The sequence below is a fragment of the Tupaia chinensis genome, unplaced genomic scaffold (assembly GCF_000334495.1).
Source record: "Tupaia chinensis unplaced genomic scaffold, TupChi_1.0 Scaffold144262_1, whole genome shotgun sequence".
NCBI lineage: Eukaryota > Metazoa > Chordata > Mammalia > Scandentia > Tupaiidae > Tupaia > Tupaia belangeri.
Genome location: NW_006204120.1, coordinates 847,097 through 871,727, shown reverse-complemented (window position 1 = coordinate 871,727; position 24,631 = coordinate 847,097). Strand labels below are relative to the sequence as shown.

The 24,631-nt window shown below is 36.2% G+C and overlaps 1 protein-coding gene across 2 annotated transcripts in view; it reads right to left on the bottom strand.

Annotated features, from left to right (window-relative positions):
• The window catches only part of DNAJC15 (DnaJ heat shock protein family (Hsp40) member C15), an 81,920-nt gene that overhangs the window by 8,742 nt on the left and 48,547 nt on the right, over positions 1–24,631 (bottom strand). Inside the window, exons 5-6 of one of the 2 annotated variants that reach the window (XR_003547519.1) lie at positions 21,843–21,941; positions 16,844–16,914 (exon numbers count right to left, since the gene is read on the bottom strand). Coding sequence is in view for 1 of the 2 variants with exons in the window: in XM_006166477.3 (XP_006166539.1) it covers positions 16,844–16,914 (71 nt within the window). In the remaining variant the exon portion in view is untranslated. The remainder of the gene's footprint in view (positions 1–16,843; positions 16,915–21,842; positions 21,942–24,631) is intronic. The other variant, XM_006166477.3, reaches the window with a different exon arrangement.

Here is a 24,631-nt window from a genome sequence, read left to right as displayed (position 1 = left end):
CCCCAGGGGGGATGGTCACGCCGCAATCCCTTCTCCTCCATTCTCCTCTCGGGATCTTGGGCACGCACGCACACGCGCCCTGCGTGAGTTTTAAGCCACCGGGTCCGGGACACGAACTGCGGTCGACTATGTGGGAGTCCAGCGACATAGCCATTACGCTAACTGCTGGTTCCCAAGAGAGGTAGATTTCTTGACAGGACCTTGCAATCATGATCCTCTGGCCCAGCATCTCAGTTAGCTAGAATTACACGTGCATGCTCAGCCTGTTTAGGGTGGTCCCTCGCCTGTGGCCCTAGCCTCACACCACCACGACTGAGCCAGGAGTCATGACTATAGATAGACCTTGTTCCTACAGATCTTTCAACAATTTGTAATCTGTACTAAATGCTCTCCTGCTTAAAATATGTAGTTTCTGGCACTAAATCCTGACTAGTAAACAAGACATATATCTTATATTTAAAGGAAACAAGATGCTCTTTCATTTTTCAATCTTTCTCAGTTTTCTGTGGGAATGCCCTGGACTCCATGTAATTACTGGTAGCTGGAAAAGTCATGATGTATGCTTCTATGCAAAAATGCATCATGACTTTTCTGATGACCAAACAGAACTTTCACCTTCACCCCTGATAGTTCTATCTTTGTGCTTCTACCAAATATCGCTGGGACTCTTCTGCATGCCATGAACTATCACGTTGAAAACCACCCCTCCTACTGATACCAGCTACAAGGGCTGAATAAAATACAAACACATCAGTATGAAAACACTAGAGAGCTACCGAGTCTCCTGGGTCTTAAGGGTCAAGGTCCTGGAGTTAAGGGGTATTTATAGTTAGTTGAGCCCAATATTCTGCATTGCATTTTCCTCTCAAAGAAGCCAGACACAAAACAGTATATACTATACAATTCTACTTATAATGAAAAACTAGGAAAGACATATCTAATCTGCAGTGGCAGAAAGAATGGTGATTGTCCAGTCTTGGGGAGGAACTGGCAGTGGAAGGAGCACCAGGAAACCTTTGGAGCTGATGGAAACAGCCCATGTCTTAGTAACATTAGTGGTTATCAGGGTGTGCACATCTGTCTAAACTTAGTTGTGCATATTTAAATGGGCACATTTTAGTCTATGTAAATTATATCTCAATATAGTTAATTTATAAAAAGCTAGCAAACTGCATGTTGGTTACAAGAACGCTATTATTTTTAAAAAACAGAAAAAAAACACTGATGAATATAAAGTTGGCATTGCTTTAATTATCACATGATGAACACGTTAAGGCAAAATGCAATCCCACAAATTACAAGATTTCATACTGTTACAAGGGTCAATCTACCGGTAAGACAAATAGAGTATAAATTTGAATACACCTAATAATATAGCCTCAAAATATATAGAGGAAAAAGTGATAGAACCCAAAGGAAAAACATAAGAATACATGATCATAATGGAAACACATGTCTCTCTCAGTAATTGATAGAATAGACAAAAATAGATAGTAAGAACATGAAAAGTTGGGACTAGGAGATGGTGTACTGGTTGCATTGCTGGACTCCCACATGGCCGACAGCAGTTCAAGTCCCAAATCCAGCAGCTTGGAACTCACGCTGGGCATGTGTGTGTGCATATCCAAATGAAGGAAAAGGGATTGCGGCATGGCCATCCCCTCTAGGGGGGTGATTTCTTGCTTTCTGTCTCTGTCTCTCTCTGTCTTTCTGGCCAGCGCACAGGCCCTATAGCAAAAACCTCTCCAAAAAAATGAAAAAAAAACACGATGAGCAAATTTGATCTAACATACATGAAACATTGTATCCTACAGTGTAGAATATTCCTTTCTTTAAGGTGCATGTTGAACATTAACTAACCATGTGCTAAAGCTATAAAGCAAGTCTCAACAAATTTTAAAGATTAAAAATCACAATGGCAGGTACTCACTTCAGCAGCACATATACTAAAAATAATAATGGTGGGGCCAGCAGGTGGCATGGCAGTTAAAAGGCTAGACTCCCACATGGGCAACTGCAGTTCAAGTCCCAGACCTGGTGGCTTGAAATCATGCAGGGCATGTGTGTGTTTGCCCAAAATCCCAAGAGGAGAATGGAGAAGGGATTTGCAGTGTGACCATCTCTCAGGGGGTAGTGGGGGGTGATTTTTCACTGTCCTCTTCTCTGACTCTCTTTCTCTTCAGCGAATACATACATGTGGCCCTATGGATAAAACCTAAAAATAAAAAAATCAATGACAATGCTACTTGAAGTGTATTTTATGTACTAAAGTTGAAAAGAAATTATAAATCTTCATAAGTGACATTTCAGAATATATAGAAAATTCAAAAGGATCTTAAGATCACAGAATTAACTAATAAATTTAACAAGTTGTTGAATACCATATATATTTCTATATCCTAGCAATTAATAACAATACAACACAAACTTTAATAATGATAAAATGCATAACAGTACTTAAAAAATCAAGACCTAGGAATGAATTTCTATTTATTTATTTATTTATTTTTCATTTTCTTTTATACATTCAATCACATTATTTAGCTTACAAAGTAAATATTCCAACATATGAATATTTCTCCCTAGTCAGTTGATAAACTATATGTTCAATAGATAATACCACAATTTTTTCTCTCTATTTTTCTTCTAAATGTTCTTCCTCAGACTCTACTCTTTCACACACACTATACATGGTATTCACATCCATTTCCTATATTTCTATATCCTTTAGTCAATCAGTTTGTCATAGAGTGCAGACACTTGGTATATATTAAGTGGGAACAGTTACAAGTGGGTTCATTTTGTGATAACTCTTTGAGTTGTACATTTCTAGTTTGTATATTTTTATGGATGTATATTTCACTTTTTAAGAGTTTATTGGGGGTCCAGCAGTTAGTGTAATGGCTATGTCACTGGACTCCCACGTAGTCAACTACAGTTCGGGTCCCGGACCTGGTAGCTTCAAACTCACACCGGGCACGTGTGCGTGCATGCCCAAGATCCTGAGAGGAGAATGGAGGAGAAGGGATTGCGGCGTGGCCATCACCCCTGGGGGCTGATTTCTCGCTTTCTGTCTCTCTGTCTCTCTCTGTCTGTCTGGCAAGTGCATGCGCCCTATAGCAAAAACCTCTCCAAAAAAAAAAAAAAGAAAGTTTATTGGAAAATGAATACTGGAGATATACTGACCTCCATGCAATTTGATGACACTGTAAATACATACTGTCTAAAAATCACTGATGCCGAGCAACCCTATGACCAAGACTATAATGTTGATGACATTCACTGGGTATTACTCTAATATCTTATTTCATTTCATTCTTTCAACCACTCTTTGTAGTAGTTAAATTCTCATATTTGTCTCATAAAGAGACTGAATCATAAAATTTACCTAACACCAACCACAGAGCTAATATGGGGTTAAGCCAGGATTTCCAGGAGGCCTGGCTCTCCAACCTGTATTCTTCTCAAGAATCATACCATACTACTTCTCATTTAATTTATAGGATTTCTTGCTCACTAAATTCCTGCTTTATTAAGCATGTGGTGTTATAAACCTTTCCTACTTTCTTCGAGCTACTAATTCCATCCTAGATCTTCTTTATTGAGAAGACTGATATCAACACGTTGGGAGACCTAGGTTCAGAATTCGCACAATGTTATTTCTGTTACTTTCTACTGGTCAAAGCAAGTGACAAAGCCAACTTGAGTGGGTGAGGAAAAAGACTTCATCTCTTGATAAAAAGAGCTGTGAAAATTTTGTGGCTATTTAAATCTACCAAATTAGCTATCTATGATTTGTCTCTCCCAGTGGAATACAAGATCCACTCAAAAGAAAACAGAAGGACCAGCAGATGGCACAACAGTTACATTGCTAGACTCCCACATAGTCAACCACAGTTCCAGTCCCAGACTTGGTGGCTTAAAACTCACACAAGGTGCGTGCCCAAGATCCTGAGAGGAGAATGGAGGAAAAGGGATTATGACATAGCCATCCCCCCTAGGATTTGATCTCTTTTTCTGTCTCTCTGGCTAGCACATGTGCCCTTAGCAAAAATCTCTCTTTGAAAAAAAAAAAAAAATAGAAGGAAAACAGAATGTGAGAAGGCCTAGAGATGGAGATATGATAAATCAGAGGTATCCCCAGTAACACAATGTGATGCAGAGAAGGAAGAGCTGGTAACAAATGATGCACATGGGTGTATATGAGATAGATCATAAAGGAACATGTATTCCATACTTAAGCATTTAAACTAGAGCTTTTGAAGATCATAGAAGGCCACTGGTGATATTTACATAGAAAAGTGAGTTTATATTTTATAAATGTTACTGCGATGGTTGTATAAAGGGTGATTATAAATATCCTGATTTGTCTCGGACAGTCCAGGTCTTCATCTTTCACCCAAAAACTAATAGTTAATAGCTCCAAAAAACAAAGATCCATGAAGGTGAAGTCTTTGGTTATCTGTGTTTAGTAATTAACCAAGCTTACATTAAAATTCATTATTTGTTGAATGTTCTCAATATTTGTCAAATGAATGAATGACTGCTCAGAAGACACTGTTTTGAGACTTCTCACAAAATCAGTTTCAACTCTCTTATACTGGTCACTCTCAAATTATTAAGTCCAGATTCTTCTTCAGAACTCCAGATTCATTTATTCAACTTCTTACACTCCATTTTCCTTTGAATTGTCTCCTGAGTACTTCTTTAACATCAAGATAGTATTTTCTATTTTTCTCCCAAACCTGTTTGCAATCCTCCTGCCCTCCTCTAAACCAGTCCCATTTCATAAATTGTTCTATTATCTAATCAATTCTTTTGACTCAGGAATCATGAAGAAACATTAACTATTATTTATAAAAATCAATCAGCAATAACTGTTTTTTCCCTTTCCAAAATATATCTCAAATTCACTTCCTTGTTTCCATCCTGAACTAGGTTACCATTATTTCTCAACGAGATAACTGCACCATCTTCTAAATGATCTAGCATCACTTTTCATTACCTCAGAAGTAACCTTCTTTGTTTCTGTTTTTAGTTATGATAGAATAGTTTGTTAGCTCACACTGAAAACAAAATAGACAGAGTCAACAACGGAAATAAAAGCAACGAAAAAACCCCCAGTTTTTTAGTATTATAGAGATTCTAGAAGAGAAAGATACTAGAGACATAAGATCACATTCTGAAATTGCTTTTCCTTTAGGGTAATTGCTGATTTCTGGTGTGGAGCAAGAGGTTAAAAGTATGGGTAAAGGATTTAGGAAGGCTGCTATTAGGGTCAGGGCTTTTTGCAGTCTCCTCAGCTGGAAAGATAAAAAACAGGGCCAGCAAGTTAGTTAAGGTGGTTAAGGCAGCTGGATCCCACACAGTTGACTGTGTGGTTTGAGTCCGAGACCTGGTCGCTTGAAAAACACATTAGGTGCATGTGTGTGTGTGTCTAAAATTCCAAGAGGGGAATGGAGGAAGATGCATTGAGGTGTGGCTATCCCCCTGGCAGGTGATTTCTCATTTTCTCTCTCTGTGTCTCTCTCTCTGATAAGTGTACACATCCTACACTGAAACTTCATAAAAAAAAAAAAAAAAAAGATAAAAATATAAACCCAAATCTAGGATCCTATTTCATAAAAGTACGCTTGAAGATGGACCCTGACATACAACTGAATTCTCTCTCCCTCTAAGTATACACCAGTTCAGAACTGGGGCAGGACAGAATGCTAAAAACACAAAGCAGAAGTTTCTGCGAAAAGCTGGAAGCTTCTGAAAAGCAAAGTCAAGTTTAGAACATTTGGAAATACTAGGACAGAACCTGCCTGGTACAGAGGTTCCAGTAAATAACCCAGAACCTCAGCTGGAACCCTTGGAACAGTGGTTTACAAACATTAGTGTATACCACAATCGCTATGAGGACCTGGTGTAATACAAATTGCTGTTCCCCAATCCCAGAATTCTTTATTCAGTTGGTCTGAAGCTGGACCCAAGAGTTAGCATTTCTAACAAGTTTCCTGGACATGCTGCTGCTAGTTTAGGGACTGGATCTTGAGAATACTGGTATAAGAAAATGTGTCAATATGTGCACAACCTAGAGCTCTCAGTGAAGCAATACTCCCAGTGAATGATGTCACAAAACCATGTGTGAATAAAAAAAAAATCAAAGTATAAACTAGACAAATAGATTTTAATAATATAACAGATTTGTAAAGTTCATTGGTATGATTTCTAATTCCACAATGCAACTATTCTTTAAGAAACTACTGTTTAATTCTAATTTACTAGCAATAGAGAATATCTACAACAATCTGAAAAGACAGATAAAATACTCTTTCTTTTCCCAACTGCCTATTTGTATAAAGTTGTATTTTCTTCCTACATTTAAACAAAACAACCTATCACAAGAGAATGAATGCAGAAACTGGCATGAGAACCCAGGTGTTTTCTATTAAGCTAGACTTTAGTGAAATAAGCAAGAATGTAAAACAATATCACTTAACTCACTATTTTAAAAAGACTTTTGGGGAACCAGCAGATGGTGTAATGGTTATATCGCTGGACTCCCATGTAGTTGACAGCAGTTCAAGTCCTGGACCTGGTGACTTAAAATTCACACCGAATGTGTGTGCATGCATGCTCAAGATCCCAAGAGGAAGATGGAGGAGGAGGCATTGTGGCATAGCCATCCCCCCAGGGGGTGATTTCTCACTTTCTGGCTCTCTGCATGAGAGCATGAGCCCCACAACAAAAACTGCTCTAAAAAAAAAAAAATTTGTAGTGGCAAATATAAATTTTCATAAAGATTATGTCATGTTACTATATGACAGGTTTAATACTATAAAATGAGTTAATCGATAAAAATCTTAAAAACTTTCTCAGTTTTAATTTTTAGTATCATAAATATTGACAGAACCTACTTAAACAAATCCTATTGGGGTCTGAGACTACGGTTTGAGAACTACTGCTTTCACACAAAACATATAACATCAAAGGGAAAAAAACACCTTGCATACCAATAAAAAGTCTGAAAACAAAAATACAACAGGAAGAGAAAGAGAGGTGAGCTAGATATTGAAAGTATCAGACAAGGGCTTTGAAATAATTGTAATATATTTTTTTAAATGCAAAAAATATTGAAAAAATATATAGCACTGTAGAGAATCAGATTCCATAAAATGAGTCCACTGAAAATTTGAGAAATGAAATTAAGAACTTATCTGGTTGAAGAGCAAATCAGTGTAGAAGAAAGATAATGAACTGGAAAACTTAATTTAAAAATATCTACACACAAAAAGAGGGACATACAGACAAGAGCATAAAAACATGAGACAATAGAAAATGAGGGAAATAAAAATACACATAATTGGAGTTTCAGAAGAAGAGTGGAGAGAAAAAAAGAAAGGAAACACTTGATAAGATTAATAATAATGGAGCAGTAGTTTCTGAAACTGACAAAAGGAAGACTTCATCCCACAGATTCAAGAAAGTCTACAAACTGCAAGCATGATAAGAAAAATGTTCCCCATGTGCATCTCAAGCCATGGGATCTGGAACTCAAATCAAGCAGTTGACCACATAAGATCCAGCTGCCTCAACCACCATGCCACAGGCTACCTAAAAATAGTTTTTCATTTAAGTTTTTCTTTATTCATGGTAAGAGTACATGCACGCACATGTGATAGTGATAGAGAGAGAGACTGCCCCAAAAAAAGAGAGAGGAGTATGTTCCACAGGATTGGTCACACTGCAGAGATCTTCCAGATCTCTGTCATTTGCACATGCTTGGCGTGTTTCAGGCTGACTGGGTTGGGAATTCAAACCACGGAAATCATGTTGGAGTTGGCTTCCTTCTTTTTTTTTTTAATTGCCAGAGGGTGTGTGTAATTGCCCATCAAAGAAAGTAAGTGAGTAAGAGAAAAAGAGAAAGCACTACCCCACAATGGGGCATGGTCACACTGTAATTCTTTTTTCTCCATTTCTCAATCCCATCAGGATTTGGGGGCATGTATGCACATGTGCTTGACTTGTCATTTTTCAAGATACTGGGGCCAGGATTTGAACTGCTATGAGACAGCCATGTGGGATCTAGCTTTCTATGCACAGCACTTAACCACTCTACTGCGAGTTGGCCTAGATCCAGCGTCTTTAAGCAGTGCATTACTACTGTGCCATGGAGCCAGTCCCATTGCATATTTACTAAGTTACTAAAGAGAAAAATTGGAAAAGTCAAATAATTTTTTGAATGAGCCTAAAAAAGTCAAGAAGCAGAAGAAGAAACAAAATGGTTCAGTAAAAATAGAAAACAAAAGGCAACATGGTATAAATATATTCTTACATCTGTAACTACATGGAAAGGGGCTAAATATTTATATTAAAAGTTTAAATTGTCAGATTCATTAAAAAATGACTACATGTTGAGCCAGCCTATGGCTTGATGGTTAAGGCAGGTGGATCCCACATTGCCTAGCTTGTGATTTGAGTCCTGGACCACAGGGCTTGAAAAACATGTAAGGTGTGTGTGCGCACGTATACCCAAAGTCCCAAAGGAGGAAAAATGGAGGAGAAGGGATTGGAGCATAACCATTCCCCATAGGGAATGCTTTTTTGCTCCCCCATACCTTGTCTCTCTCCAGAGGACACCTGCCCTCTGGCAAACTGAAAAAACAAAAACAAAAAAATTCAACTACATGCTACTTGACAGAGACAAGTTACAGAAAGGTTGAAACTAAAAGGAATGAAAAGATGTATCATGTAAACACTTATGAAAAAAGTTGGTATACTATAAATAATTTTAGATAAAGTATATTTTATAGCAAGAATCATTACTAGAACCAAAGAGGGGTATTTCAAAATGAGAGGGCAATTCTTATGGAATATATAACAATTCTAAATTATCTGCCTCCATCATTTTGTCAAAATATGCAAAAAAAAAGATAAACCTAAATGAAATACTAGACAAATACACAATCATATAAGACTTTATTTATTTATTTTTTGGGTTCTCAAAATGTATTTTTATTTAATATTTTTAAAATACAGGTTTGTGAACATTCATAAATAAATTTTATTAAAATAATGAATTGATACTTAGAACCAAAGAGACAATATTCAATTCCAAATGCAAAGCAGTATTCTTTGTTTTAGGGTACTTTATATTGATGCATAATTTCTTTTAATGACTGTTATAATCCATATACCCACTTAGTTAAATCTAAGTTCTACCTGTTAAAAATATGTCCTTTTAGAGAATCTAATTTAATCAACTTATTCTTTTCTTTGGTGATTTTTCTCCAAATAGTGGTAAAAGTGTCCTAAATGGATAGAATGGAGAACTGCTTTGGACCACATTAGATTCTACTAAAGGTACACCACAGGCTTAACAGATAATAAAGCAGACAGACAAAAATCATGAAGGAAATAGAAGATCCGAATATTATATAATCAAACTTTATTCACATATCCAGAACACTGCATCCAAGAACTGCAGAGCATACATTCTGTTTAAGTGATCACAGATTATTTACCAAAAATGACCATATGCTGGATCATTGAAATTACAGTACATTCTTTTTCCAAGTAGAATTTAGCTAGAAATAGACACTATAGAAATAACTACAATAACTTTATTCAGAAATTGAGTAACGCATGTTAAAAATAACTATAGGTTAAAAAAAGAATTGTAGTGAACTGATAGAATATTTATTTATTTATTTATTTTTGGAGAGATTTTCACTATAGGGCGCGTGCACTTGCCAGACAGACAGAGACATACAGACAGAAAGCGAGAAATCAACCCCCCAGGGGGGATGGTCACACCGCAATCCCTTTTCCTCCATTCTCCTCTTGGGATCTTGGGCACGCATTCACACGCGCCCGGCGTGAGTTTTAAGCCACCGGGTCTGGGATGTGAACCGCAGTCAACTACGTGGGAGTCCAGCGACATAGTCATTACACTAACTGCTGGTTCCCATGAACTGATAGAATCTTGAACTAAGTCATAACTGAAACCAATGAATAACACCATTTCAAAAACTAGTAAGGAAACAGGAAACCCAAGAGAAATTAAACCCAAAGACAGCAGAAGGTTAGAGTAAGTATTAATGATATAGAAAGTTAACTTGTAAATGGAGGTTAATACAATTTAAAAAGGCATAAGACAATATAAAATAAATTACAATACTGAGAATAAAAAGTAGCTAGGATGGCAGCTACTACAAACATTAACAAAGTAGAAAGAATATATTTTTTTTTTTGGAGAGTTTTTTTTTTTTTTTGCTATAGAGCATGTGCGCTCGCCAGACAGACAGACACAGAGAGGCAGAAAGCGAGAAATCACCCCCCAGGGGGATGGTCACGCCACAAGCCCTTCTCCTCCATTCTCCTCTCGGGATCTTGGGCACACATGCACACACGCCCGGCGTGAGTTTTAAGCCACCAGGTCCGGGACTCAAACCGCAGTTGACTATGTGGGAGTCCAGCGACATAGCCATTACACTAACTGCTAGTCCCGTAGTAAGAATATATTAAAATCTTCATGGCAATAAATCAGAAATGAATAATGTTGAAAGAAAACAAAACTAACCAAAACTAAAGTAAGGAGAAATAGAAAATCTGAAAGAGATGAGCACCTTCTAAATTAATTGAACCTGCAATTTAAAAACTTTCCCAAAAAGGAGCACCCAAGTCCAAATGGCTTCAACTGTGAAATCTTAGGAATATTTTTAAAAGATTGTGCCAGTTCACTCTAGAAATGCACTACCCAAGAGAAGCTGTATCCAACACAGCAACTGTGACTCAAATCCCTAGTCTGGTCAGTTTGAAACACACTGCAGTAAGCTATATAGCATCAGCTAGGTGCTACTTCCTAGTATATTCATTCTGCCCAGAGTTTCATGCCTAAAGTCAGACACGTGTTCACAGATGTGTATATATACTAGCTGAACTTGCTATTGAAAGTAGTTAAATTAATTAAGATATTTTGTAAATCAATAAAATGTGTAGAGAGGGAAAGGAATAAAAAGCAACTGTAGACACCACAGTGTGGAGGAGGGTGGTAAATGGGAAACATATATATATATATGAAACAAGAAATGGAAAATTGTCGATGATAACATGCATGATTAAGCCACTATGCATTGTATTGTGCATGGGGAATCACATTTTCAATGCTGTGATGATGCTCAATGAATGAACATAAAAAAAAAAATGTTAAATAATTCTTTAAAAAAAGAAAGAAAGAAACACATTGGGAATGTATTTAAGCACCCAAAGTCTTCTGGGCTGGAGGTCTGAAGGAAAGAGAAAACCCCATGACCAGACCCTGTGGAGGGTGCTCTCCTCTCTCCCTCCCCCTCTCATTCTCACATGTGCATGCACACACTCTCTCATGAACAAAGGAAAAATAACATAAAATAGAGAAATAAGATGAACTGGGTTGGCTCCAAGGCCTGGTGGCTATGGTAGCCAGATCCCTCAGGCTGACTGTGTAGTCTGAGTCCTGGACATGGTGACTTGAGAAACATGCTGAGCTTGTGGGTGTGCGCCCAAAATCCTGAAAAGGAGGGAGAAATGGAGAAGGGATTACAGTGTGACCATCCCCTATAGGGGGTGCTTTCTTACTTCCTCTCTCTCTCTGGTGAGTGCACATGCCCACTGACAAAATATAAAACATTTTTAATATGATCATTTAATGTATTAGTTACCAATCTCAATTCTATTTTACATACTAATTTTATTTGTATGTGTTCTTTTTAGTCATTTGCTTATTCATTCACTCAACTAAAAGACTTGAGTTAATTCTATGTCAGCCATATAGGTTATAAAGATAAATAAGCCATGCTCCTTAAAATGCATCACCATTTAAAGGAAAACCAATGTATGATAAAACAAAATTATGTCTTTACCAAAAAAGTAATGAATTCAAATACAAAGCCTTAACTCTAAATAAAATATTGAAGTGAAAAGAAAATAAAAATGAGTTCTCTGAAACAAATTGCCTAGTACATTTACCATAAAAGGCAATCAAGCTAATTGGTAATTGCTTCTTAGTGAATCCATGTTGACTCTCGGTGATCACAATTTTCTTTTTCTAAATATTTACATGTTCTGAATGTTATATACTATAATAAATTGTAATGTGTTATTACCAAGGCTTCAAGTCAAAATTAGTTTCTCCTACAATGAGAGTAATTAAGGAAAATCCATTCAACAGTATAATTACTTTGACTAGTTTTTAAGCCTGATATTTAATTTAATGAGTCAAATATTGTTCAAGAGTGAGAAGATTGTATGGTCATTGAAAGGGGTATAAATGGAAAGAGATTGAGAATCTCTTTACTGCAAGCAGGCAGATTTAATTTAAATATAAGGAAGAATTTTCAAGTAGTCAGAGCTGCCTACTAATGGAGTGGGCTACCTTATGAAACAACCTTTCAAAGGAAAGCTAACAGGATGGAGCAGAAAGTACTGATTTAAGAGGCAAAATGATTAGATCAGTATATCTCAAACTATTGCAAAAGGTATAAACAGACTGAGTGTAAAAACTAATACATTAAGTAAGAATTATATGTTTTTACTGTTATTTCTCCATCTTTAATGAACCAATAATTTCATACAATACAAAAGTATCACACCATTTGAATATTAGGGCAAGGCCAAGTTGTTATAAAGGTTTTCAAATATCTTTTTTTTTTTTTTTTTTTAAATTTCCAGATGGCACATAGGCCTGTCAGAGAGAGAGGAACAGGGAGAGGAGGAATATGAACATGAAATCCCAATGGGGTGTGGTTATGCTACAATCCCTTCTCCTCCAAATCTCCGTCCTGTTTAAATTTTAGAACATACATACACATACATACCTGGCATGTTTTTCAAGTTGCTAGGGCCAGGATTCCAACCGTGGTCAGCCTTGTGGGATCCAGCTCCCTGCTAAGCTACTGAGTCAGCACAATTTCTACTTTTAACTTGTTGCACATAGATTATATACAAACTAGCCTGGCACAAACAGACTAACTATACTTTGAGCAGCACTGGATTAGACAGCCTGTAAGAAAACTCTGAGTTTCTAGTCTTTTAAGTATTTGCTATAGGGTGCATGTGCTTGCTGGAGAGAGAAAGGAAGAGACTGTGAGAAACATCCTCTGGAAGGGATGGCCATGCTGCTGTCTCTTTTCCTCCACTCTCCTTGGGATTTTGGGGACACACACACACACACACACAGTGTTTTTCAAGCCACTGGGTCCAGGATTTGAACCATGCAGTCGGCCATGTGGCAACCAACATAACCACTATGCCACTTCTGACCCAAGTTCTAGTCTTTCATATTTACCTAGTCTGTCCTATATTCAGTGGGCAATACCAAACTACTGATTTTCTAGTAACTTACTTTCTTCTTTGGCAAGAAAATCAATAATCTAAAAAATATTAATCCAAAAACATATCAATGACCTGAGGTATGTCTTTTGTTTGTTTTTGTTTTATTGTACTAATTTTTTATCATACTAAATTGAAATAGCAAAATTTACATTTTACCAAAATGCATCTGAATGCTCACTTAAAACTAGAGATAAAAAATTTATTTTCAGCTGTTTCCCACATCTAATTTTCTGGGGTCACTTTCTTTGCAGAAGTTGATAATGAAATGTGTAACAGATTATAGCTGATCACACATTTGAAGTTCCAAATTTATTCTACCAGCTGGTAACAAAACCAAAAGAAAAGTTACTTGGGGGTGGGGGAGAGAGTAGGGGAATATATTCATGAATTTCAGAAGCACTTTGTAGAGAATTTAAGTATTTGGAACTACCTATAACACCCAGTGGTGAACTGTTCAAACAAAGATGCTGAAGAATTAAAAAAAGAGAAGGCAAAATTAAAAGTTGCCCATTTTCTTCCCATTCTTGGGGGCCAGCGGGTGGCGTGGTGGTTAAGGGCACTGGACTCCCACACATGGCCAAACATGGTTTGAGTCCCGGACCTGGTAGCTTGCTTGCTCTCTCTCTCTCTCACTCTCTCTCTCTCTCTCTCTCTCTCACTCTCCAGTCAACTTAAAATAAATAAATAGATACATGAATGAATAAATAAAGTTAAGTTAAATAATTCTTTTTTTAAAAAGTTGCCCATTCTCATACTAGCCCAAATACTCTTTTCTCTCTCCAAAGGCAATGAGATATTTTTATTTAAAATTTGTTATCTTGTTCCCATTAAAAACAAAACAAAACAATCTTCCCTCTCAAAGGAAGACCATTTTCATATTTAGGAGCTGTCATCTCCCAACTCTGTCATATACACAGCAATTCACTATACTTCTACCGTAGTACAGGTAAAAGCAGGGGTTTGTTTGTTTTTCTTTTTTAATTTACATTTAATCACTGCACATCTTTACAGCGTACGACATCGTTTTTTTCTCAGCATGAATACAGTGCATTTTAGTCAAGTCAAAGGCATTACCGTACACATTATCACCAGCAGAAAATTTTTCATTTCTTGGCTATTAACTGTGGTATTTGTTTTTTCCCTGGTCCCCTCCCTCCAACCCCAATTATCTACCCCCTATTACTTACCCCCTCCTATACTGTCTCTAGTATCTACAGTTGCCCTCCCTCCCAGCTATTATAACTTCCAAATGTCCAGTTTCTGAGAGCAGGGGTTTTTAACGGTTAACTGTATGGATGCATTTTAGGAAGTGTATAAACTTTCTGAAACGCCAAATGTTTTTAAATTTGAGGTGAACAAGCAATTATATGGAAAATGTCCAAAACTGTCAACACACTCTTAAACGGTACAATAATCTAGATGATGAAGAGTGTTGTCCTTAAAAATGTGATTTAAATAAAAAGATAGGGTACAAGTTCTTCATTAACTGAATAAGCATAAAATGTTATTACATTAAAATCATGGAAACAAGAAAGACTTCAGGAATGAATCCCTTCAGGCCCAGCCCCATGGCACAGCGGTTAAGTGCTACATTTAGAAAGGCAGATTCCATATAGCTAATGGCAGTTCGATTCTGGCCACAGGCTTTAAAAACACACCAGGCATGAAAAAAAAGGACTGTGGCATCACCATGTCTTACTTTGTGGAGAGGACGGGCTTTCTCTTTCTCTTTCCTTCTCTCTATCTCTATTTTTGGTGAGTACATAAGCCTGCCGGCTGGACGGCAGCCAAAATGGAATTTCTTCATTTTGTGGATAATAAAACTTGACATTTGAAGAGGTGAAGAGTGTTCAAGGCCACAACATGAGTCGGGAAGGCAGAAGCCAGAGAAAAATGCTGAGACCAGAAGACTTTCAGATTTTGGATTTTTTTGAATTATGGAATATCTACATATACCCCTTGTGAGTGTGCATAAGTGAGGAAATCTGGGCATATGCAGAAAAGCTGTATTATAGCTGAAAGCGGCTGAGAAACTCTTTTTTCCTTAGCGACAGTGAGTAAACTATGTGTTATACACCTGCATTTTGACTGAGACCCATCACAGGAGGTCAGGTGTGGGATCTCCCACTTATGCTATAATGTCTGCACTTAACAAGTTTTAGGTTTTAGAGCCTTTAGGATTCCATATTTTTGGATTAGGGATGTACAACCTGTATCTCAGAATAAATTAAGTAATTCTTTAAACACTACTGGCTCATAAGGCACATAAACATTTTCTTTTTTTTATCAAAGTTATCTAAAAATAGTCTCTTAGATGTATCTTAGAATCTGCTTCCTTGCCAACAGGTGCACTCAACAACTTGTCAATCATCTGCTAAGACGTGAGTGTTTGATCCTACTACAATCAATCAGAGAAGGACAGTTCACTTGACCCGAAGGGACAGGGAATGTTTAGGAGACAGAGAGGGCTTCAAGGAGGCACTTATACACAGTTTTTCCCTTAGTCAATTACTCTAGAAACCCACGATGTAAATTAAATTAGTTGAGTGGTTTTTTTCAGCAACTCTTGAAGCTATTTAGAAATTTTAAGCAAAACCTCTTTTCAAAGTTTATTCTCTTATTTATTCACAGTAAAGAACAGCCAGTGCAAAAACCAACAAAGATGATGCTTAGTGAAAAGAATTTTTATAGTAAGTAATTAAGAGATAAAACAAAAAGACAGCCTTATTCTGGTGCTGATTAGGATGGACAAAAATCCAAAATGTGTTTTTAGTTTAAAAAAAAAAAACAAAAAAACTAGGAAACTTAAAGTCTGTAAATAAGACTCCAAGAAACCCTTCATTCTCTCCCCCCCTTGACTTCTGAAATACAGTGCAACTTTCTACCATCTGTTATTTTAAAGCAGAAACAGTAATGAACATATGGGCTTTCTCTCTCAAGCAGCTGTAGTGTAGTTAAAGTTATAATAATTGTCTTTCTGTAAGATAAATTTACATTAAAAACCTGGCCAGTTAAAAACAAATGGCTCAGCCTCAGTCTTCTAGAATGAAATTAAGAAGTACAGAATCATCTCTGACATATTACATTCAAAGACTTAGAGGAAATCCTCTACATCTTGGACTCTTATGTTTAGTGTTAAATCAATATAATTCATGATGCCCAAATCAGAGTACACACCAAAGAGTCTACAATTCATCTTTTTCTTTTCTAATCAAAATGGTAGAAGCATCAAACAAGTTCAAATATTCATACATAAAAACCAGTAACTAAATTCTCGAAATCTGATAATATAAATCCATTACTTCAAAAAGTAACCAAATCCCAATCTACAGGCTCATTAATTTATGAGAAAAATCATAATACTAGGGCACAAAAACTTCTGTTTCAATAATATGTCACTCACAATAAGTTTAAGTAAACTCAAAGGAATTCACAGCATGTTCTGATCTATATTATTCTGAAAAACAGGGATTCTACTTACCTTTATCTGGGTGATTCAAAATCATGATTCTTCTGTGAGCTGTTCTAATCTTGGCCTTACCAGCAGATGGGCTGTAAAAAAGAAATTAAAGTGCTTACAATAAATAGTGCCAAATACAGATTATAAATTAATAGTTTATATAGGTTACAAGAAATTAAAAACTAATGAGAATTTCACCATCTTGTGGATGAATATGAAAATTACAACTTTTCAGTTAATTGTACTAACCATCAAAATAAATCATTGTTTCAATGTCACATGTGGTTTTCTGTAGTCTTTTGTAGTACCAATTCTATTCTCAATTAGAAAATAAAACACAATGCGTACATTATTAGGAGAGTCAGCTTGCAGACTCTAAGTTGGAAAATATACATTTCTGACTTATTTAAAAGAAGGCAGCATACATAGTGTAGCAGACATATGTATTTGGATTCCAAAGCTAGACTGCTGGATTTTAACTCCAGCACTGCCACTTAGACTAGATGATCTTGATCAAGTTCTTGTTTTTGCTTGTTTGTTTGCTATAGGGTGCATATGCTCACTGAAGATGGGGAAAGAGAGAGAGAGAGAGAGGGAGGAAGTGAGAATCACCCCTCAGGTTGTGCCACAATCCCTTCTCCTCCATTCTCCTCTCAGGATTTTAGGCATGTACACACATACAACTGGTGTTGTTTTTGAATTTTCCAGGTCCAGGACTTGAACTGTACAGACGATTAAGTAAAATACAGAAGCCTTAATCACTGGACTACTGGCTAGCCCATCTTGGTCAAATTTTTAACCTCTTTGTGTTTCCATTTCCTCTTTGTAAAATATAGCTAGGAACAACTTATTCCTCAAGGATATCCTCAACTGTAAGAATTAAATGAGTTATGTTCACAAAGTGCTAGAATAGTGCCTGGCATGTAGCAAGGACTCCATTATAGTTTTCATTATCCTCTCTCAACAATGCATCGTATCTGACAGTTTATTTGGCTTTGTGAGAAACCTATGGGAAAGCTCGGCTGTGAGAGCTTATTCTGTAAGCGAAACTTAAAGGAGAAAATAAAATAAATCTAAAATTATGCAGGTAAAATCTAACTTATCCAGCATTGGACAGTTACTTTATTTATGTATTTATTTATTTATTTATTTTTGAGAGAGATTTTTACTATAGGGCACATGCACTTGCCAGAGAGAGAGAAAGCAAGAAATCACCCCTAGAGGGGATGGCCATGCCACAATCCCTTCTCCTCCATTCTCCTCTTGGAATTTTGGGCACACATGCACACAGCCTGAGTTTTAAGCCACCGGGTCTGGGACTCAAACTACATGGGAGTCCAGTGACATAACTGCTATGCCATTGGTCCCCCCGTATTGGAAATGTTTTGCATTAATGCATTTTCCAAGCAAAGAAAAAGAAATTAATGCTAACACCACAAATCCTATTATCGCTACTTAATACTACTTTGTCTTAATACTATCCTAGCTACTTGACTTCTCTGGGAATCAAGTGGGAAGAGTACTAGCTAATAAAGTATAGGCAATTGTTGCTAAATTCAAAATAATTTACTTTGCATGGATAAACCATGCTGTAGGTGCTAAGAGCATGTCATACTTTTAGAGTTATTCAGATACAGATTCAAACCTGATCCCACCACTCATTACCTATGAAACCTTGTTTTGTTGACTTAAACTCTGAGTTATAGTTTTCTCATATGTAAACTACATATAATAAAATCTAACTACCAGGATTATTTTATAGATAATTTAGATAATATAAGTTAAAAAATTAGCATAGTCTCACATACAACTAGTATTCAAATAGTTATTTTGAATATAAAGGATGTTTATGAAATGCGTTATATTTCCTACTTTTTAAAAGTGGAGTATAAATCATTTAATTTAACATTGCTTGAATGACCCAGAAACATTATCATTAGAATGCAAAGAAACTCTCTTGAGGTCTACAGGGGTTTGCTTGGCCTTCTACTAAATGGGTCTAAAATATTATCTTTTTAAGGTCTTCTGTCTGTTTTGAACAGTGCCTTGTCCTTGCTCTTAGTTATCAGTCTTTGTTTCTGCTACTATTCTAGTGCATAGCAGTTCCTTGACAGTTACTTGTTAACTGTCAAGGACAGTTAACTAGTCTTCTGAGGGTAACTAAGAGATTACTAAATGGGAAAATAGGTTATTTATTATGAAAGAGGCACAAAAAAATTCTTCTGTGAATAAAATCAGTTAAGTCCTTAAAAGTTTACATGTCTTTTGGGGGGATCATCTTTTTTTTTTTTTTTGGAGAGGTTTTCACTATAGGGCATGTGCACTTGCCAGAAAGATGAGAGAGATAGACAGACAGAAAGTGAGAAACCAATCCCCAGGGGAGATGGCCACTCCACAATCCCTTCTCCTCTATTCTCTCAGGATCTTGGGGCATGTACGCACATGTGCCTGGTGTGAGTTTAAGCCACCGGGTCCGGGACTCAAACCATGGTCGACCTCATGGGAGTCCGGTGACATAGACATTACACTAACTGTTGGTCCCTTGGGGGACCATCTTAAACTTACTTTTTGGCTTGAAGGTACTTCCAAGATATGCAATCAGATACTCTCTGATTACAAAGATTACTTAATTTTGAAAGTGTAACCATTACTACCAGGAAAACAAATACTATACTATTTAATTGCATGTTAGAAACTGAAAAATAAATTACTTTGAAAACTTCCAGTATGATTTATTTGCTATGGCTCATCTACATTTATCCTTCTCTTTTTTGGTGCTCTGTAGTCATTCTTTCCTTTATTATTATTATTATTATGTTATCTATACATATTTGACATATCTCCTTAGGTCGATTAACTAAGGACCATAGCAATAATTTGTATCTTAAAATAGTGCCTGGAATTATATATGCACTAGGTTTCTCTTTTTAAGAATTATTTTATTTAATTTTATTCATCATCATTATTATTATTTTATTAATTTGACCACAGAGAGAGAAAGGAGAAATGAGAAAGCACACTGCCAGGTCTGTAGTCAGCCATGTAGGAGTCCAGTGCCTTAACTATCATGCCACACAGTGGCTTAAACTCATGCTGGGCGTGTGTGCATACATGCCCAAACATGTATCCCATGTGAATTTTATGTCACTGGGGCTGGGACTCAAATGCAGTCAATTATGCGGGAGTCCAGTAACATAACCATTATGCCATCTGCTGGTCCCACAATAGGTTTTTAATTCATTTTATACCACCCTATAAGAGAAAATGACTGTAAAAAGGTAAACTCCTTGACAAACAAAAACTCTGTATTAGTAAATACTAACACTATAAAGGATTATTGTATTACAAAAAAAATTTAAACTTAAAAAAGAAAGAGAACTTCAGATTTATTTCAGGAACAGCCAGGTGCACTGTGGTTAAGGTGGCTAGATCCCACATAGGCTGACTATGTGGTTTGAGTCCTGGACCTGACAGTCTGAAAAACACAGGTGGCATGGTGGTTAAAGCGCTGGACTCTCACATGGCCAACTGTAGTTCAAGTCCTGGATATGGAGACTTGCTTCTTCCCTCTCTGTCTCTCTTTTTCTGGTTAAATTAAAAAAAAAAAATAGTAATAACATGAATGAAATAATTCTAAAAAAGAGAGAGAAAAAGAAAAAAAAGAAAAACACACCAGGCATGTGTGCATATGTACCCATAATTCCAAGAAGAGAATGGAAGAGAAAGAATTGTGGCATGACCATTTCCCATGGTGGTTGCTTTTTCACTTTCTCTCTCGCTCTCTCACCAGTGAGTGCATGCACTTAAGAGAAATGTTAAAAAACTAAACCAAAACAAAATAAAAAAACATTTTTCAGAAAACCAATCAAATGTGGTTCACTAGATAATAAAGACATAAATTCAGTATAAGCCAAATTTCTGTTGTTTCTAAAAAGCCAAATTTTTGTTGTTTCTAAAAAGTTTTTCTTTTTTTAGAATATATGGTAAGCTCCATTTTATTCTAGGTAAGTTACTTTTTTACATTAAATTTTAACTGGGTACATAAAACAAAATATGAAAATCACCTTACTCAAAATCATTCGCAAAAATCAATTACTTGTCTATTATTTAAAAAAATCAGTACGCATGGAGTTTTGTTCAGAAACCTCAACAAGTATATATCCACTAAGGTCTTCCACCACTGAGTTAAAGTAAACAATACAAGGAAAGTTCATATGTACAAGTATGGATGTTCAAAACATGAACTTTGGGGATGAGGGATGTATTTTCATTTGCTTGTAGAATTTATCCCTTTTGTTATTGCTGCCTAGGACCCTCATACATATGTTTGTTCCTATAAAGATTTTTAAAAATGGGATAATACTAGTTTTTAAAGTTAGTATAAAATTTAAAACTTAAAGTTGGTGTAATGGCTATGTCACTGGACTCCCATGTAGTCGACTGTGGTTCAAGTCCCAGATTATTGGGTGGCTTAAACTCATGCCAGGCATGTGTGCATGCATGCCCAAGATCCCGAGAGAATGGAGAAGGATTACGGTGTGTGTGTGTGTGTGTGGGAGGGATTTCTCGCTTTCTGTCTCCCTGTGTCTTTCTGGCGAGTGCACACACCCTATAGCAAAAAAAAAAAAAAAAAAAGAAAAAAAAAAAAAACTTTCAAAACCAAAACCAAAAAACAAAATACAACAAAAAAACTTAAATGTAGAGGTAGCCATAGGTATGGTGGTTAAGGTGGCTGGATCCACATGGTTGACTACACGGTTCAAGTCCTGCATACGGTGGCTTGAAAACACACTGGCATGTGTATGTGAATAGCCAAAATCCTGAGAAGAGAATGGAGAAGAAGGGATTGCTTCATGGCCATTCTTCCTATGGGGTGCTTTCTCATTTTCTTTTTCTCTCCAGTGAGTGCATGTACTCTACAGCAATCAATTAATCAATCAATCAACAATCAATGTAGATGCAACATATAGTATATACATTTCACTACTGAACTGAAAATGTAATTTTAAACATCATGTACCTAGATCAAGGATTTCAGATTCTGCTCCCTGGAATGCATTTGGCTGCCAGTGTGAGTGTGGTACGTGGGTAATTATTATATACTTGTTGTTCTCTGACCCTGTAGCAAATGAAGCAATTTGATTTCATCTTTAAAAACAAAAACAAAACACTATTGAACTTTTGCATAATATTTAGTTTAAATAGAGTCTTGCAGAACTTTTTTGAAAGTTTGAAAATCATACTTGTGTGTCATTTCAGACAATAATATATATAGGTATAATAACAGTTTTCCTTGGTAGCTCGGTGAAATATTTTAGACTTTTTCGTTACATATAGGAGTAAAAATACAGAAAACTATTCTCTTGCTAGGAAAAACATAAAGCAATGACTCAAATATGCATCTCTGCAAACAATCACTATTAAATGCAATATGTAAGAACGAGTAGAATCATCCAGTACACAGAGTATTTTTTTTAATAGGGTATCGACAGGGTCAATTTCATTCTGCCTTTACCTACTTGTTATACAGACTATATAGTTTAAGTTCAACAATCACAGAAAATGGAATCACAGCAATGTATTCACATCTTGAAGCATCTTGTCATAATCAATATATTCTCACCGAAAGAAATAGCTAGTGGAAAACACATAAGTTTTACCTTTCCATTTAAGGTGTTCGGGTAAATTTTTAGCTTCTGCATTCATGATAGTATCAGGAAGAAAAAGCGTCCTTTTATTCAGCATCTATTATTTATTAGGAGCTTATATAAAAAGGTATCATCATATTATTAAATTATCCCAACGAGGCATAGTATAATTAATCCCAGTGCAAAAATGAAGAAATAGAGTGGAGAAAAGCCAACAATAATCTGATCAAAATCATAAGATGCAGTGGTTAGTTACAGAATCAGGAACAGGATCTAGCTTATCTGGCTGACATTCACTGAGTAGTTACTAAGTGCCATGTTTTGCTAAGAATTTCAAATGTGTTATATAATTTAATATTCACAGTAATCCTGTGCAGTAGTAACTAATATTATCTTTATTTTACACATGATGAAACTGAGGGCATTTAAGTAGGTGATAACTGGAATTCAAACCCAGATCCACTTAATACCACATTCTGTGATCTTAATCACTGAATTTTCATTGTGAATTTTGCAAAGCTTTCAGTTCAATGGGCTAAAATTTTACAACCATGTATTTTTTTTAAAATTGCCAAAGGGTGCATGTGTTGCCAGAAAGACAGAGAGTAAAAGGGAAAAAGAACACCGCCAGTGGAGTGCAGTCACGCTACAATCCCTTCTATTCCACTTCTCCATCCTGTTAAGATTTTGGGCACACATGTATATGTGCCCAGGATGTTTTGAAGCTGACAGTGCTGAGACTCAAACCATGTGTCAGTCATGCAGAGTCAAGCTCCTCCAACCACTACGCCACAGGGCCGGCCCAATCGTGTATCTTAAGAGTTAACTCAAAAATACAATAAACTCTTCATCATCCATTCTAATATTCAGAAGTATCTTGAATGATTATTAAATGATATAAAAATCCATCATGTTAGGTTTACTTTTTGTATTTTTTTTCAACATTGAGTTTTATTGTATCACGATCTTGCCTCAAGCACCTGAGTGGCTGAGACCACAGACACATGGCACCACACCCAGCTCTGAGTCTTGTTATGTTGTCCAGGCCAGCTTCAAGTTCACCAATCTTCCTGCCTTAGCCTTCTAAGTTGCTGAGATTACAGGTGACTGCCATAGCACCCAGCATTTAGGTTAGGCAGGAATCTAACCCGGGGCTCCAGTGTAGTCTCAACCTGAGGAGCACGGGCCTTAGTAGCACAGGCTTCTGCAACTGGACCTGTGTTTGCTTTTAAAATATACTTCACATTCACATATGAGATTTTATGAGAGGTCAGTAAAAGTTCAAGAAAAATAACAATGCCATTCTAAGCAATATTAATCAAGTAACAGCATAATAGCTAATATCCTAATCTGGTTCCCCTGCTTAAAATTATTTCCTGCTTTCTTTTTTCTGATAAGAAACATCTTTTCTCTTTTTGGATTTAAATAAAATATAAACTAAATTGATCCCTCCTCTTCCTTTATGTGTTTTTCCTGCAAACCCAGCCATACAAAATAAAGTATTTTAGCTTAGAAAAGGGACTGAACATTTGAGATTAAAAAGTAGTTTGTCAACATAGGATTTTATGATCTATTTTGCTGAATTATGTTGATTAAATTGCCAAAAATTCAGTATGAATAATATACTATAACCCCCCACAAAAATATGAAAGTGGGTTCTAAGGAAAATAAGGTAAACAAACAGTTGATGGTAAATCTAAAACTATGTTTTAAAATTATGTGTAAATGATAAGAGAGCCATCATCCAAATATCATTAATTTTCTCCTATGCTATACAAAGTTAGAAAATGCATGGATATTAAGGTTAAACAGGTAAAATAAAGTATGCTAGATATCAAATTATGGAAGTAGAAAAGAACTATGAAACAGATACTGCATTATCATGAAAAATATGATACAGGCCCAGCCACAGTGACACAGCAATAGCACACTACTCTACAATGCTGGAAGCCATAAGAAAGATTGGGGTTTAGTTCCTAGTCAATTCATACACATGAAACAATCATACACTGTGATCCTAGCAGGGAGAGGCTGAAGAAGGATCACAAAATGAAACTGTTGAAGGTGCTGTCTCTCATGAAAAGAAATCAACTTAAAAAAAAAAAAAAGATATGTATCAAGTTGTAAAACTGATGGGCTAGACCCTTAATGTAGCGGTTAA